This window comes from Ranitomeya imitator, chromosome 1 (assembly GCF_032444005.1).
Source record: "Ranitomeya imitator isolate aRanImi1 chromosome 1, aRanImi1.pri, whole genome shotgun sequence".
NCBI lineage: Eukaryota > Metazoa > Chordata > Amphibia > Anura > Dendrobatidae > Ranitomeya > Ranitomeya imitator.
Window position 1 is genome coordinate 299248236 of NC_091282.1, and position 18604 is coordinate 299266839.

At 41.8% G+C, this 18604-nt stretch overlaps 1 protein-coding gene across 1 annotated transcript in view; it reads left to right on the plus strand.

Annotated features, from left to right (window-relative positions):
• LOC138657738 (solute carrier family 2, facilitated glucose transporter member 9-like) overlaps nucleotides 1–18604 on the plus strand; it is a 54759-nt gene that overhangs the window by 16030 nt on the left and 20125 nt on the right. Inside the window, exons 3-7 of the mRNA XM_069745416.1 lie at nucleotides 8540–8700; nucleotides 10577–10701; nucleotides 12815–12944; nucleotides 14326–14474; nucleotides 15890–16077. Of these exons, the coding sequence (XP_069601517.1) occupies nucleotides 8540–8700; nucleotides 10577–10701; nucleotides 12815–12944; nucleotides 14326–14474; nucleotides 15890–16077 (753 nt within the window). The remainder of the gene's footprint in view (nucleotides 1–8539; nucleotides 8701–10576; nucleotides 10702–12814; nucleotides 12945–14325; nucleotides 14475–15889; nucleotides 16078–18604) is intronic.

Consider the following 18604-nt stretch of genomic DNA (forward strand, 5'->3'; position numbering starts at 1 on the left):
ATTGACTCTGTGTTTGCTTATTCCCTTTGTACTGCTCTACAGTCCTATATCAACCTGGCTTGTTTTGACTATTCTGCTGCCACCTGGTGGTGGCCTTGCCGCTGCATTACATGTCTGGTCCTGCTGTGTGCAGCCCTCCCTCCACTCTGTTGCCACTACGTGGAGCTTGCTATTACCTGCATTGCAGTGGAGTGATATTATCATTGTTAAACCGCATCTGTCAGCTCTCGGCCCAAGTTTCCAACTTATCCAGATCCACCTGTAGCAGAATTCTATCTTCTCTTGTATTGACTGCTTTACATAGTTTTGTATCATCTGCAAATATCGATATTTTACTGTGTAAACCTTCTACCAGATCATTAATAAATATCTTGAAGAGAATAGGTCCCAACACCGACCCCTGCGGTACCCCACTGGTCACCACGACCCAGTTAGAGAATTGAGAAAACAAATCCAGAAAATCACCTTGTCTGATTTGGCAATATTTATTTTGCATATTATACTGATCCGTGTACATGAAAGAATGAATGGGGCCATGAATCGTGAGATTTTGAGTGCAAACCTTCTTCCATCAGCAATGGCATTGAAGATGAAACGTGGATGAGTCTTTCAGCATATGAAGGTCCTGGAGTGGCCTAGCCAGTCTCCAGATCTCAACCCCATGGAAAACCTTTGGAGGGAGTTGAAAGTCCGTGTTGCCCAGCGACAGGCCCAAAACATCACTGCTGTAGGGGAGATCAGCATGGTGGAATGGGCCAACATACCACCAACAGTTAGTGCCAACCTTGTGAAGACTTACGGAAAACGTTTGATCTCTGTCATTGCCAACAAAGGATATATAACAAAATATTGAGATGACCTTTTGACCAAATGCTTATTTTCCACCATAATCTTGCCAAATCAGACAAGATGATTTTTTGTGTTTGTTTTCTCAATTTTGACTCTCATAGTTATGGTCTACCTATGATGTCAATGACAGGCCTCTCTCATCTTTTTAAGTGTGAGAACTTGCACAATTGGTGGCTGACTAAATACTTTTTTTCCCCACTGTATATCTTAACACAATGACATAAATAACTTTACAAATTTATAAGTAATGTTAGATATTTATTGAATATTCCAGGTTAATTATCTCTTTTTTTCTGAGGGCGAAATAGAGCTTGTTTGATTGTTAACTATTTTTAAGGTGTCTATAAGCAGTTTTTTGCTATGTAATCTCACAGCAGCATAATGTAGGAGCAGAGACCCTGATTGCAATGATGTGTCACTTACTAGGCTGTGTTTTACTGTTTAAAGTGCAACCAGCGTTTTGTCAGATGGAGATTATTGGTACAGGACAATTTGGCACCTGCAAAGTAGACCAACCATGCCCCACCACTGATCAGTATCTCTCTGTTACTATACAATTTGCACATAAAGCTGTGGTGTAGGCAGGTTATACACAGCTCAACAACTGAACTCTGCTAGAAAACTGTGACTTTATCATAACTACTACACCCAGTAAATTAAGGGATGCATCACAGCAAGTAAGGTCTATACCCCTAACTTGTGCTGTTGTCAGAATATATAGCAAAAACCTGCAGCCAAATTCCCTTTAAATGTGGTCACTTATCTGTTATTAATGCAGTCTGTGTGTGTCTAAATATAATGAGAACAGTAATTTTTTCAAAACTAAAAAAACACCAAAATGCACAGTTCCAAATTATTATGTACAATAGTTTCAACCATTTTTTACGTTGGAAAGGCACTGAAATTGGTCATTTGTTGAATTTGCAGCAGGTCAACAGGCCAATTTACATTTTAACATAGGACTCCTTCATTGATTTCACCTTCACAATTCTTGCATCCATTGAACTTTTGGATAGTTTCTGCTTGATGTCAAGAATAGTCTCCCAGAGCTGCTGTTTTGATGTGAACTGCCTCCCACCGCCATAGATCTTTTGCTTGAGTATACTCCAAGGGTTCTCAATAGGGTTGAGGTCAGGTGAAGATGGTGGCCACACCATGAGTTTATCTCCTTTTATGCCCATAGCAGCCAATGATTCAGAGGTATTCTCTGCAGCATGAGACGGTGTATTGTCATTAGTGATGAGCTAGTATACTCGTTGCTCTGGTTTTCCCGAGCATGCTTGCGTGGTCTCCGAGTATTTCGGCATGCTCGGAGATCTAGTTTTCGTCGCCACAGCTGCATGATTTGTGACTGCTAGACAACCTGAATGCATGTGTGGGTTGTCTGTTTGTTAGGGAATTCCCACATGTACTCAGCCTGTCTAGCAGTCGCAAATCATGCAGCTGCGGCGACGAAAACTAAATCTCTGAGCATGCCAAAATACTCAGAGACCACCCGAGCAGCGAGTATACTTGCTCATCACTAATTGTCATGCATGAAGATGATTTTGCTACGGATGGCATGGTTCTTCTTTTTGTATTATGAAAGAAAGTGGTCAGTCAAACTCTGTATACTTTGCTGAGGACATTTTCACACCTTCAGAGACCCTAAAGCGGCCTAAGAGCTCTCTCCCCATGATTCTGGTCCAAAACATGACTTTGTTACCTCTTTTTTGACACTGCAGACTTTTTGGGACATGGTGGCTATCCACCAACAATCCACTACTCCATCCATCTGGACCACCCAGAGTTGCATTGCACAGCACAGCACACATCAGTAAAGAAGACTGTTTTAAAATTAGCCTTCATGTATATCTAGGTCCACTGCAACTGTTTATGCTTGTCATCACCTTTTAGGGGTGACAGTTTATACACAACTGCAAGCCTCTGGAGTATCCTACACCTTTAGGTGCTCTCTTAATCTGATGAATTTTTCTTGCAGAAGCCATTCTCCTTATGCCTTCATCATTGTAGTTTGAATAGCAAGCTTAATTTTTCGTGAAATATCTACGGTAGTGTTTTTGTATCTTGTCCAAGACATTACGCTATGTGTTGCTTTTTGGAAGCAGAAGGATACTTTTTCTTTCCCCTATTGCTTGAAACCTGTGGCCTTCTTAATAATGTAGAATGTCCTTAAGTAGTTTTCCTTTAATTGGTCTCACCTGGAAAACTAATTATCACAGGTGTGTGAGACTGTTTTTACTGATCCAAAGATCCATGATACACAATACCATCCATAAGTTTATTGGAAAAACAAAAAAATACATCTTTATGACACTTAAATCTAATTTGTATAATAATTTGCAACACAATGTACTGTATATGAATCCGTTATCTGATATATGCTTCCACTGTAAGGATGTGTCACTTATATATCTTTACAATGTTGACTATGGACATTGGACTAATGTTACCGCTAAATAATCTTACATACTTTTGTTCTGTTTGTAATTTTTTTTTACATATGAAATTTCTATCCTGTTGCTATAACGCTGCCATGGGTGAGACAAGGATAGGCAGGGTAGGGATCTACCTCTTGCCTGAATGCCTTCGATCATACAGTGGTGGCCAAGGTACAGGCACACAGGGGAGCAGTGTCAATCACTGACACCGCTCACCCCTCTCTCCACCTGTGCCTCGGCCGTTGTTGCCCACTGCTGTACTTCATGGAAGAGGAAGACATTGGACGGGCAGCCTGGATTAGGTGAGTATAATCTTTTATTATCAGCAATTACAGCTGATAATAGTAGAGAGTGTGGAGTTCATATACCATAGGAGGCTTATTTAGGATGCGGTATGGACAGATATTTTTATGCATAGTGCATTTTAATAACACTCTTGTTTTTTAACAAGTGCTGATTTATTTATCTATCTACAGTATCTATCTATCTATCTATCTATCTATCTATCTATCTGTCTGTCTGTCTGTCTATCTATCTATATCAGTCTAATTGCTTGTTGTCGTCTTCATCCTTTCTATTGTTGTGTGAGGATCTGGATTGTGTTACCCGGTCCCTACACTAAAGACAACAACCGTATGCTTATGTGTAGTGTGAACAGTGTTACGTGCTTTATGTATTTAATGTGTATTTGTAAAACCCCTTTGTAATATGGCATAGCAATGTCTAGAATAGTGGGCCAAATGCTAAAACCCCATGAAAATGTATAAAGATAAGCGTTTATAAATAAAACGAATCAAGAGTTACTAGTAATATAATATATTATATTGCAAATAGATAAGAAATAGTTAATGTTGGGTACAGGCCCACAGATAGGAGGGGAATAGGGTTAATAAAAGGAGAGGTACTTCCTGGTTATGGATGGTTTGGAGCAGTGGAAGGTCTGGCAAGTTCTTTGTTGAGTTCAAGTGCAGTGGGCTGCTAGGGCCAACATGGTTCTATAACGCAGGGCAGTGTATTGCCATACAACTCCTCGATGCGGATCCATTCATCAGTGCCAGGACCTCGAGATTGCCACAGGAGCCATAGGGCACATCGTACATGTAGGCCTGCAGGGAAAATTGGACATGGACCCACAACGGTGGAGGATGATGTAATCCAGGTGCACTGCCATCGGTGGAGAGGGATCATTAGAGGTAGTAGAGACAGTAGGAAAAGGGATGCTCTATCGGGAATGAGTGCTAGTGCTGAAGTTATGTCAGGTACCAGAGGGAAAGACTGTAACCTGTTGTGCCCTATTCCACATGCTCCTCGGTAATGACTGTGAATTGTTCAGTATAAGTTTGACTCGTGAAATGTACTTGGTGTCCCCTGGATTGTGTGCGGCAGTTCCTAAAGATAGGAACCTTGAGTCAGCGGAGGCCTATGACCCACAAGTGAGTGTAATGCACCCCACACCTAACAGCACACCGGGACTGGGACAGCATTTTCCTGTAGGGTACCAGAGCAAGCAGAAGCCGCAGCTCATCCATGACTAACTCGCCCGGTCACCTTACACCTTACAACTGTATTATGCATTGGGCATTAGCCACGGGTGAGGCACACGTCTTCTTCTGTCACGTCCCAGCATGCTACATGAAAGAGTAGGTCCTGGCTGGGTGTTTGTGCTGTGAGGGCCTTACACCCATGCAGGCCACCTGTAGCCGATGGTGTTGGTCTGCCAGGACCATAGATTTCAGTGTTCAATAAAGAAGACTTCAATTCTAAAACACAGTCTTTACTGAATGGTAACTTGGTAATGGTTGTGTACAAGGGGTAGTGGGTACTCAGTTCTGTCTCTGAGCTCATTGGCCAGTTCCTTTGACCTCATGATTCTCATTTGGTCTGACATGCACTGTTAGCTGTGAGGTCTTATATAGACAGGTGTGTGCCTTTCCAAATCAAGTCCTATCAGTTTAATTAAACACAGCTGGCCTCCAATGAAAGAGTAGAACCATCTCAAGGAGGATTAAAAGGAAATGGACAGCTTGTGACTTAAATGAGTGACTGAGCAAAGGGTCTGAATAATTATGACGTGTGATATTTCAGTTTTTCTTTTCTAACAAATTTGCAAAAATTACTACATTTCTGCTTTTTTCAGTCAAGATGGGTGCAGAGTGTACTTTAATGTGAAAAAATGAACTTTTTTTAATTTACCAAATGGCTGCAATGAAACAAAGAGTGAAACATTTAAAGGGGTCTGAATACTTTCCGTACCCACTGTAGTAGAAATGCATGGACCATAACAATTTCCAATGGTAAAGATATCCTGTCAAATGATGTAAAAAGAAAAGAAAACTTCTATAGGTGAAAATTGTATCATGGGAAATATGTTTTTGGTTGCACTTTTTCCTGAAGTGTTTAGAAAATATCAGAGTGCTCAGTGGAATGAGGTTGCATTGCTCCGTATATGCTCAAGTAGACAATTACTCATATACCGATAAACTGAAAGTCGTTTAGCGGGATTTAAATCACGCTTCGCTGATTGCTCGTGCTCAGCCGGCGCAACCAATCAGCGACATTGCAGCGGGATTTAAATCCCGCTTCGCTGATTGGTCGCCCCCAGCCGGCGCGACGAATCAGCAACATTGCCGTGGGATTTAAATCTCACTTCGCTGATTGCTCGCACCCAGTCATAGAGACCAATCAGCGACATTGCCCTGGGATTTAAATTCCGCTTCGCTGATTGATCGCGCCCAGCCAGCGCGACCAATCAGCGACATTGCCGTGGGATTTAAATTTCGCTTCTCTGATTGCTCGGGCCTAGTTGGCGCGACCAATCATCAACATTGGCATAGGATCTAATGTTAAAAATAATTAAAAAAATAAAACATCATTATACACTCACCTTCCAGATCCAGCCCAGACCTTTCCCGCTCCTCGCGACGCTCCGGTGACCGATCCATGCATTGCGGTCTCGCGAGATGATGACGTAGCGGTCTCGCGAGACCGGTACATCATCATCTCGCGAGACCGCAATGCACTCTTGGGACCAGAGCATCGCGAGGAGCATCAGTAAACGCCTTGGCTGTATCCGGGGGCCGACAGAAGGTGAGTATATAACTATTTTTTGTTTAAATTGTTTTTTAAACAGAGATATGGTGCCCATATTGCTATATACTACGTGGGCTGTGTTAGATACTGTGTGGGCTGTGTTATATACTACATATCTGTGCTATATACTACATGGCTGAGCAATATACTACGTGGCTGGGCAATATACTATGTGGCTGGGCAATATACTACGTGGCTGGGCAATATAGTACGTGGCTGGGCAATATACTACATCGCTGGGCAATAAACTACGTCTCTGGGCAATATACTATGTGACTGGGCAATATACTACGTGGCTGGGCAATATGCTATGTGGCTGGGCAATATACTACGTTGCTGGGCAATATACTACGTGGCTGGGCAATATACTACATGGCTGGGCAATATACTACATCGCTGGGCAATATACTGCGTGGCTGGGCAATATACTACGTGACTGGGCAATATACTATGTGTCTGTGCTATTTACTACGTGGCCTGTGCTATATACTATGTGGCTGTACTATATACTATGTGGCTGTGCTATATACTACGTGGCTGTGCTATACACTATGTGGCTGTGCTATATACTATGTGGCTGTACTATATACTATGTGGGCTGTGTTATATACTATGTGGCTGTGCTATATACTACGTGGCTGTGCTATATACTACGTGGGCTGTGCTTTTTACTACGTGGGCTGTGCTATTTACTACATGGCTGTGCTATATACTACGTGGGCTGTGCTATTTACTATGTGGGCTCTGCTATATACTATGTGGCTGTGCTATATACTACGGCGCTGGGCAATATACTACGTGGCTGTGTTATATACTGCGTGGGTTGTTTTATATACTACGTGGCTGTGTTATATACTATGTGGGCTGTGTTATATACTACGTGGCTGTGTTATATACTACGTGGGCTGGGTTATATACAACGTGGGCTGTGTTATACGCTACTTGGCTGTGCTATATTTCTCTGCTGTATCTATGCATCATGAATCGTGGTATGTGTTAAAGAGGGGGGCCCACTGAGACTCTTTTGCCCGGGGCCCTCAAAAACCTGGAGCCGGCCCTGGCTTCACTGATTGGTCATGCCCGGCGGCGAACAATCAGCGACAGTCGCAGTCCACCCGTGAATTGGCACGGAATTTGAACCATGCTTCGCTAATTGGTCGCGCCCGGCCGGCCGAATCCTGTGTATAAATTGCATTATTCTGAAAACTTCATAAATAAACTACATACATATTCTAGAATACCCGATGCGTTAGAATCGGGCCACCATCTAGTAATATATATTAACATGTAAATACTAGGATTTCATCAGCTTATGCTATGACTAATGCTATGACTAACGGCAGTACTGCCTGAAACGCATCAGCTTCTTTTTATGATGCACTAATAAAGGGCAAGATTTTATTCTGTTTTCATCTCCTCCATTCAATATTTGCATGAGCTTGACAAGTGAGTGATTTGCATAATATATATTATCCATAAATGGCAATATCAATATAATATTTACCGTACTTTAAAACCTCCTGCATTTTGGGTGCAGTCAGACGGCAGTACAAAATCAGGCGAAGTGTAGAACGCAGTACTTGTACTGGCTGGCAGCTGACCTGAGCATGATAGCTGCATAAAAATACATGAAGCTGTCACGCTCAGGTTGAGATAGCCGCCAGCCAGTCCGAGCATAATATTCCAATCTCTGTCCAATTTATATGGCCGTCTGACTGCAACCTTGGGTGGATTCATGTCATTCATTGCGCTGCAATTGGAATATATGATAGCAGCTACTGGTGAATTTTAACTAATTCTAAATGTATTATAATAATTAATATTTATGTCAATATTTGGTAACTACATCCTTTTCAGTAATATATAGGATGAATAAGAAATTTACTGCCATACAATAAAATAACTGTTTATTCATTTGTGCGAAACTCAAAAGAAACAGCAGACATGTTATCACCCCACACTTAAATTCCAAAAAGTCTATTGTCTGCCACAAATGTGATTTTCTCTGTCACATTTATCAAACCCGTAACTAAACCCGCTGGACATGGGCAGCGGAATCAATTTTGTAACGTGCTGGTGCTCTCAAACGGTCATTAGATAATCTTCTCTTTTCTCTGGCCAGCGCATTGCCACAACACCTCAATTCATGTCCTCCGCAGTTTGTCAAGGGTTTTATGAACGAAACCTGGATACGAAGGTATGAATCAGCCATCCCTGTGGAAACAGTCACCCTGCTGTGGTCTGTAGCAATTTCCGTTTATAGCGTTGGTGGACTACTTGGATCACTGGTGTCTGGGTACATGAGCAGAAGGTTTGGGAAGTAAGTGCTTTACACAATTTATCCCATGTTCAAAATCTGCTAGTGGATTTGTCTATACCTTATAAAAACATCTCTGCTGCATTCTCATAATTTATAAATATCCTTAAAAAGAATCTCCATCTTTAACCATGATGTATTTTTGGTCCAAAATGTCCTTGCTGATTTATTTATTAATATATCTTTATGATGATCGACCTCTGTTTTTCTAAAACAATTAGGACACTATATTAATAAGGAAAAAATATTGTATATTTCGGACTATAAGAAGCCATTTTTTCCTCCCAAAATGTGGAGGAAAATGAGGGGTACGTCTTAAAGTCTGGATGTACCGCCTCTGGCTGTTGTGGGGAGGTGGAGGAGCGGTTTCGGCGCTCCTGTGCCCGCTGCTAAAGAGAAATGAATATGCACTGCATTCCACGCCCATGGGTGTGGAGGGCAATGAATATTAATTTCTTTCTGGCATCCTGGTATGATTGAACCCATCCTGTTGCTGGTATGATTGGTCCCATTCTTATTCTGGTATGATTGGCCCCATCCCATTCCTGGTATGCATGGCCCCATCAGAAAAGATTTGAAAAAAACAAACCATTACACTTACCTACACGGCACTCCCTCGCAGCATCCTTCTCCGGTGCCAGCAACTGCTTTATGCTTGCAAGCAGAGAATGGCAGGGACATCATGTGTGGCTTGCAAGCCAAAGGGCAGCTGCATGAATACTCACCGGGACTGGTCATTGCAGAGAGTGGTGAGTATTCATTCCTTTTCAGTAGCGCACAGTGTCAGCCGCCTGCTTCCTGCTGCTCCTGCTGCTTCATTTCTCTTAAGTATCTGCACACATGACCGCCGCGGCAGCAGGAAGCTGGTGGCTGACACTGCGCGATACTGAAGAGGAATGAATACTCACCATGATCTCCGATGAACAGTCCTGGTGAGTATTCCAGCAGCTGTGCTCTGCCTGTGAGCAGCACATGACGTCCCTGCTATGCGCTGCACGGAGCGGAGGAAGGTAAGTGTAATGTTTTTTTTTTTTAAATCTTTTCTGATGGGGCCATGCATACCAGGACCGGGATGGGGCCAATCATACCAGAATAAGGATTAGACCAAACATTCCAGGAACGGGATGGGGCTAGTCATACCAGAATAAGGATGGGACCAATCATACCAGCAACGGGATGGGGCTAATCATAACAGAATTAGGATGGGACCAATCATGACAGGAACGGGATGGGGCCAATCATACCAGAATAAGGATGGGACCAATTATACCAGCAACGGGATGGGGCCAATCATGCCAGAATAAGGATGGGACCACTCATGACAGGAACGGGATGCAGCCATGCATGCCAGGACTGGGATAGAGCCAATCATACCAGGATAAGGATGGGGTAATGCATACCAGGACTGGGATGGGGCCAATCATACCAGAATAAGGAATGGGACCAATCATACCAGGAACTGAATGGGGCCAATCATACCAGGAATGAGATGGGGCCATGCATACCAGGACTGGGATGAGGGCCATGCATATCAGGATAGGGATAAGGGGGTCATGCATACCAGGATAGGGATAAGGAGCCACGCATACGATAAGGGGCCATGTGTATCAGGATGGGGATGAGAGGTCCATATTTACCAGGATAGGTGTTATTAAGTACAGAATTGACCACATTTTTCGCTTCAGTTTTTTCTTCCTAATTTCCTCCTCTAAAGCCTAGGTGCATCTTATGGTCTGGTGCGTCTTATAGTCTGAAAAATACGGTACATACAGTAGATTTCTAAATGTATGCTGCTGATGCATTACTGACTGAGCCATATGAAACAGTAACGAAAGCCAAGTGTGATAGCTTATAAGATCTCCTTTATATTTCCTTACAGGAGACGGTGTCACATATTTAGCGACTTGTTGGGAATAACAGCTTCTCTGTGCTTTGGGCTCTGCAAGATTAGTGGATCCTATGAAATTATTTTTGTTGGACGTTTTCTCTATGGTTTTACATTAGGTATTTTACTAATTTATATAATGCCAATAATTTCACAGTGTTATACAAATATCATTATCACTGTCCCCATTAATCTAAATTCCCTGCCAGTATATCTTTGGAGTGCAGGAGGAAACTGGAGTACCCAGAAGCAACTTATGCAAACATGGGGGAAAACATACAAACTGTGAAGAATGACTCCCGAGAGATCACCTCATGTGAAGGATCTGCATCTCGCCACCCTGCTTGATGTCACTATTACATCAGAAGGAGCACGCAATGCAGTTTCCCCACTTTCACCACTGTGATGTTCCACACCCCCTCGGAACATGTAAAGTCAGCTTGGTACAATTTTAAACAGACGTTCCCTGTCCACACGTGTCCAGGGAGGCACGGGAAGTGAGAGGATTTGGCCCACGCAGTCACTGACATGGCACCACACTCATTCACAACCCTGACAGGCTAAGAGGCCCCTTACACTAGTACCAGTGAAACAGAGCACTGCCAGCCCGGTAGGACTGCCACCAGTTCCTCATTAGATATAAGCTTGATCTATTAACGGGATTATATTGGGGCGGAAAGCACCACCAGTTGCATGGAAAGTTAAATTAAGAAACAGACGTGTTGATTCGTGGATCGAGATAAAAGAGCAGTCCATGGATAAAATATATATTTAATCGCCTTAAGGGCACACTAGACAATACACTATATACACGATGGTTACACATATACAATGGCCAAATATGTAAACACAGATATTGGTAGGACAAGATATAAGGAGAAAATATGTAAATTACCAGGTTGATGTTCAGCCATGTGTATGCTGGGCCGTGGGGACATGGACTGCCAGCTGTTTCCTTGGTCCCTTCTCAGCACATTACTCCTTGTGGCCCCCACTTTCAAAGTGACCAGCAAGCATACCAGAGAGAAGGACCACATGGCTTTACACTAGCCTTTATCCCCTTTGGGTCACTCCTCTCCTGGCCTCTGGGATGAACCTAAATCCCCTCCCCTTGTCTCTGCAGCTAAAAACTCCAAAACCTAAGATGGGTCATAATTCCTTAATAGATAGTCTTAGGAATGTGGTTTTGGCGCCATCAGATCCAACTGGGCACCTGCTACATATTAAGACCAAACACAGCTTTGCTGTCTGGTTTCTGCTAGCTGTTCTATGTATCTCCATATGACTGGGTGCTAGAATGAGTCGAGATCCAGGTGGGCATTTGACATGTTGTGGGGATCTCAGAAATATACACGATGTACGAGTAGGACGTATAGTATGTCCATAAAACATTATGGAATTATGTTTCTGGAATGTTCTAGAAGGTGTATGCAGCTTCAGAAGGGCTCTATATGGCAGGCTTTTGTCCTGATTTGAACTGGTCAAGGTGTGAGATCTGTCATGCACAGCCTTTGAGGCTTGGTCCCCCTGTTGAGCTAGCTGCACACTGAAGACAGTCTAGGTGTTCTGTCTGCCAAGGATGCAAATGGTTGACATGAAATTATATCCCCATATTCTTCACATAAACTCCTTGCAGATGTCCTCCTTGGTGAGATCTGAACCCCAGTTCTGCAAAACAACTGAGCTAACCACTGAGCCACCGCCCCTTTAGATTACTTACCAAAACATAGGTCATCATGAAAGTTATAATGCATCATTTTATCTGCTTAGTTCAGACTTATTTAAGAAAGTTAATTGTATATGATTTTCTTTACCTAAAATCTGTAATAAGAAAGTTATTAAGGTTAATATTAGGCTTAAATATTCTCTTGCAAAGTTGATCCAGATAAAGGTGTAAACCCCCATGAGGCATAAGTAAAAAAATCTTTCCCAATTTGTAATCTGACAATTCAAATAAATTCCCAGATCAAAGACCATTCTCTAGTAATTAAATAACTAAACTCATAATACTGACACTTGCCTATTCTGACAGCTGTTACAGTATAAAAAAAAAAACTTCTGTCTTTCTATCTTGGTTTTTCTTAGTTTGTCTTTGAAGCTTTTATTTGTCAGTACACAGTGTATATGCTCTCTTGGCATAGTTATTACTTATCATAGTTACAAAAACGATGCATTAAACCATAAACCACTGTGCTGTTATCCAACAGATTCACATTCATTTTTTTTTTACAGGTTTGGCACTTAACATATATGTTCAGTATCTTGGAGAGATCTCTCCCAATAAACTTCGAGGGTTTACTAACACTTCAGCTCCAATCTTTGTAACTACAGGAAAGCTCGTTGGTCAAATTGTTGGACTTAGGTAAGATTCAGAATAAAATACAATAGAAAACTTAATTTGTTATAGGCTAATGACTTCAGTTTATCTGACCAATATCTGATATTACAATTGGCCTCTTTCTGAACACTGTACAATAGGGTCATCATTTTTACTGGGAAGGGCGAAGCTCCCCGCCTTCTCTTGTTTTAAGCTGGGAATAAGGACCAGCAGTTGGCATCATTTTTATTGTTTGCTTTAGGACCCTCTATGCTCATATGTAGTGAGGCTAAATAATTGAAGATGGAGGATAGGAATTGTCCTACCACATTAGCTTCAATCTTTAACTCATGTAAATCTAACAATTCAACTGGAATACACGTATACCTAAAGTAAACTTTTTATTTCCGTCACTTCCTCCACCCACAATCTACCAAAACTCTTGTGCATGCCCTCATCATCTCCCGCCTCGATTACTGCAACACCCTCCTCTGTGGCCTCACCGCTAACTCTCTTGCACCACTCCAGTCTGTCCTCAACTCTGCTGCCCGGCTAATCCACCTCTCTCCTCGTTACTCCCCTGCTTCTCCCCTCTGCAAAGCCCTCCACTGGCTCCCAATTCCCAAACGAATCCAGTTCAAACTGCTAACACTGATCTACAAAGCCATCCACAACCTGTCCCCTCACTATATCTCTGAACTAATCTCCCAATATCTTCCCTCACGTAATCTCTGATCCTCCCAAGACCTCCTGCTCTCCTCCACACTTATACATTCCTCACACAATTGCCTCCAAGATTTCTCCCGAATATCCCCCATCCTCTGGAATTCCATGCCTCTACACGTCTGATTATCCACCACCCTCGGATCCTTCAGACAGAACCTGAAAACCCATCTCGTCAGGAAAGCCTACAGCCTGCAATAACCATTCTGCCACCTCACCACCACCAGAGCTACTGCACCCCCGTCCTTCTGTCTCTTCCCCATTATCCCATAGAATGTAAGTCCGCAAGGACAGGGTCCTCTCCCCTCTGTACCAGGCTGTCATTGTAAATTTGTTTACTGTAAACGATATCTATAACTCTGTATGTAGCTCCTTTCTCATGTCCAGCACCATGGAATTAATGGTGCTATGTAAATAAATAATAATAATAATATTTCAATATATCAAAAATATAAATTCTACTCAACACTGCATCTAACATTGAAATTACAGCATTTGTCACCTTTCAATTCTGTCTTCTACTGTTTTTCTATCCCCATACCAGTATTATGATTTCCTAAATCCTTTGCTTGCCTTGCTCTATACATTTCTTCCATGGAGAAACATAAAAAAACCCATAAAATTAATTAAAAGCAATTTAACATGAACTTTCTGTAAATGTACTAATTTTTTGGGGGAAATTTGTCTTACTCTTCTTTTTCAGTGAAGTTCTGGGGACAGAGACACTGTGGCCCTTGATGCTGTCACTGTGTGGTGTTACAGAATTGCTACAACTGATTGTAATGAACTTTTACCCAGAGACACCTCCGTATCTACTATTAGTGAAAAAAGACCGGGATCGCTGTCTAAAATGTAAATTACTAAAATTTTGGTTGCCTTTGTAAAATAGAATTTACAGCAAAAATTGACCAGATTTATTAACATTAGACGTCAAGTAATTGATCAATGTGGGTCCCACCACCAGGCCCCCTCAATGATTATGAAAATGGAGGTTGAATGGAGCAATGGTCATGTATGCAACAGTACAGTTTTATTTAAAATGTATAGGACGAACAATGAACTAAGGTTAGGTTTTTTCACCGGATGCAAATTATATCATACATATGGGATCCTTATCTTGTGTAATTTTGCTGTAGGTTATGTACATTTCTGCCACATGCAGACCAGGGACAAAGGATAGGCTTAAGTAGGTGACTACCCAGAGCATTATCTCACAACACCCTGGGGAGGGTGCATTTAGATCAGGAATGAATAAGTTGCATAGATTTATATCCTTTTCCATCAATTAAGGAATATGCTCTTCATACCTTGTGGGGTCATCACAATCCCTGGACCAGACCTCTATCAGAGGACAATAAAAATGTCACATTCCTTATCTATAAACTGCTGAAATTTTTTACTGGCACAACGGTTTCTCCCCTTTCCAAATTGATAGTTCTGCTTCATCTGTCTTACATACTGCATTATTCCTGTGTCCTATTGCATATAAATGTGTGATTCTTCAGATTTTCTGTTATACTGAGTCTGATGAAGAGATCACATGCTGTGGGTTCACAGCAACAGCTTCCAAATGCAAATGCCACACCTGGAATCAGTTCCAGACCTTTTAACTGCTTAATTGATGATGGATTAACAAGGGAAAGGTCTATGCAGTCCATTAAAGTGCTTTTGAGGTAAATTACATTTGGTCCCTTGAAAAAGAGGAAGTGCCATATTAAAGAGCTGTAATTCCTGTACACTTACTCCAGTAGGATGTGAATAATCTCAAATCAAAGCTTAGAGTCTGCATTTTAGCTGATTATTTTTGGCAAAACATTTAACTGCCTGTTTTTAAACAATGTTTTACCTGAAAGAAAGAATCAGCTGTGATTCCCTACTGTCATGTCTGTCTACTCTCTTTCTTCCCCCCCTCCCTTTCCTGTCCAGGAGCTGTGGTATGATCAGACCATGCCCCTGCACGGTCAGACACAACCATTACACAGTACACAGCAGGGGCACATTTATAAGATTATTCAGCACAGGAACAGTTTTTTTAAATTATGGAACTGTTATTGTTATTCAAAGCTCTATTGATTACAATGTTAATTAAAATTAACTTTGTTCGTGAGAAAACCCCTTTAAGTGCAATGGGTTATCTATAAAAATTGTAATCCATTATGTAGCACTTTGCTATTTCATTGAGTATTTTACTCAATTATAATTGTAATTTTACTCCATTACATAGATTTAGTATAGTCGTAATTCAATTATTTTTTCTGAAATTTCAGCTATGCAAAGAATTTGGGGACCTGGAGACCATCAAATTATGATGGATGAAATTTTGGCCGAGCAGAAGATTCGCCAGAAGTCTAGGAGCATGAGTTTCATGGAGCTGGTGAAAGAGCCCTCTATGCGTTGGCAGCTTTATGTTGTGCTTGTTATTACATTTAGTGTTCAGATGTCGGGCATAAATGCAGTTGAGTAATTTGTTTATATTTTCATGATAAACGTGTTCTGAGGTTGTAGCCAGAAGATCAGGCTGATGTCTCCATGTTCAATTATTCACGATTCAAAAACCATTCCTTTGACACAGTAGATTAGTCTAACTTATGGCATAAAAGAGCTATTTTCAAATTGTTACATTCCCAATATTCTCAGTTTTGGCAGAACATAGAGGTCAAGACAGTGGCACAGGCAAGGGCCAGCCAGCACCAACAAATATTTCATCTGGATGCGCGTCCTTGGACGCACATTGAGCTGAAGCATATTGCGGCGCATAGACCCATAGTGTCTGTGTGGGGCAATATATGCTACTGGCCAATCATAGGCCAAAAAGCAGCACCTGACATCGGCGTGCACATGACCAGGGGCGCTTGGCAGTGACATCATGTGCTTGCACCCTGAAGTCAGCTCCTGACTTTTGAAGAGAATGATGCACAGCATGGGAGTAACTATGCGCTATGCATTATACTAAATGAATCACTATAGGCTGTGCATTATACCACACGGATGACTACAAGTTGTGCATTATATAACTGGTATATGAAGGATATGGGCTGTGTATTATATTAATATGGAGGTGCATTATACTATATGGATGACTATGGAGAGTGCATTATATTATATGGAGGAGTATAAGTGCATTATACTATATGGAAGACTATAGGCTGTGCATTACACTATATAAAGGCCTATAGGCTGTGCAGTATACTATATGAAGGACTATGAGCTGTGTACTATACTAATATGGAGGATTATGAGCAGTGCATTATATATGGAGGTGCATTATACTACATGGAGGAATAAGGGTTGTGCACAGGATCGGACTGGCCCACCGGAAAACTAGAAGATACTCCGATGGGCCCAGGCACAGACATCTGCTGACATACAGGGTTGGCAGCTGCCGATGGCCCCGCTGCCCAAGGGCCCCCAGCCAGAGGCATATCGCTAATAGAGGCACACTATGCAGCTGCTATGGGGCCCCTGAGTCAGGGGGCCCATCTGGCACCCGCGGAGCAGAGGCAGTGGAGCAGCGGGTGACAGGAGGCAGGAGTCGGCTGCTGCCCTAAGCCTGTGCCCGCTGCCAAAAAGAAATGAATATTCACTGCTGCCCATGCCCTTGGGCATTATACCCTATGAGGGGGCTACATTATATTCTATGGAGGGCTACAATATATTTTATGGGGGGCTGCATTATATTTTATGGGGGGCTGCATTACACTATTTGAGCGGGCTACATTATATTATATGGGGGCTGCATTATACCCTATGAGGGGGCTACATTATATTCTATGGAGGGGAGCTGCATTATACTCTATGTGAGGGCTACATTATATTCTTTGAGGGGAGCTACTTTATATCCTATGAGGGAGACTACTTCAACCCCTGTTATATCAAGACGTGTACTACCTTAAATTATACCCTGATATTAGAGTGTTTTACCACACAATTGATGGCCTTGTATTTATTTCTATGTAGCCACATCGTGGGCCCCAAGAATGATTTCTCTGGTGGGCCAGTCCGCCGCTGATTGTGCATTATACTATATGAAAGAGCTATGGAAAAAATGGTGCTACAATAATAAATAATAATAATAAGATGAAGGATTATAGGCTGTGCATCATATGAAGGATATTGACTGTGTATTATACTAATATGGAGAACTACGGGCTGTGAAGTACACTGTCATGGCCGAAAATTTGACACTCTTGAACTTGTTCCAGAATACAAAGTATTTCTCCCAGAAAATTATTCCAATTACACATGTTTCGTTATATGTTTATTTTCTTTGTGTGTATTGGAACAACACAAAAAAAAAAAACAGAAAAAAGGCAAACTGGACATAGTTTCAGACAAAACACCAAAAATTGGCCGTACAAAATTGTTGGCAACCTCTCATTAATATTTGGTTACACACCCTTTAGAATTAATACCTGCAATCAATCGCTTCCAACAACCATCAACAAGGTTCTCACAATTGTCAACTGGAATATTGGACCACTCTTCTTTTGCAAACTCCTCCATGTCTCCCATATTTGAAGGCGCCTTCTAAAAACAGCAAATTTAAGATCTCTCCATGGGTGTTCAATGGGATTTAGATCTTAACTCATTGCTGACCACTTCAGAAGTCTCTTGTTTAGATCCATTTCTGCGTGCATCTTGAGGTATGTTTGGGGTCATTGTCCTGCTGGAAGACCCATGACCTAGGAAACAAACCCGGCTTTCTGACACTGTGCTCTACATTGCGACCCAAAATCCTTTGGTAATCTTCAGATTTGATGCTTTCCACACAGTCAAAAATCGACAAAAAAGTGTAATGCAGGCAAATAAGTCCCATATTCAAGGATCTTAAAACGTGACTTTTATTGATTTTTTTATTTTAAAAAGGTCAATAAAGATTTGCTAAAATTTTAATCTCATTGATGTACATCAATATCACTCTAGTAACTACAATTTAGTCATAGCCACCAGAACAAGTTTCGCCTTTACAGGCTTCCACAGGT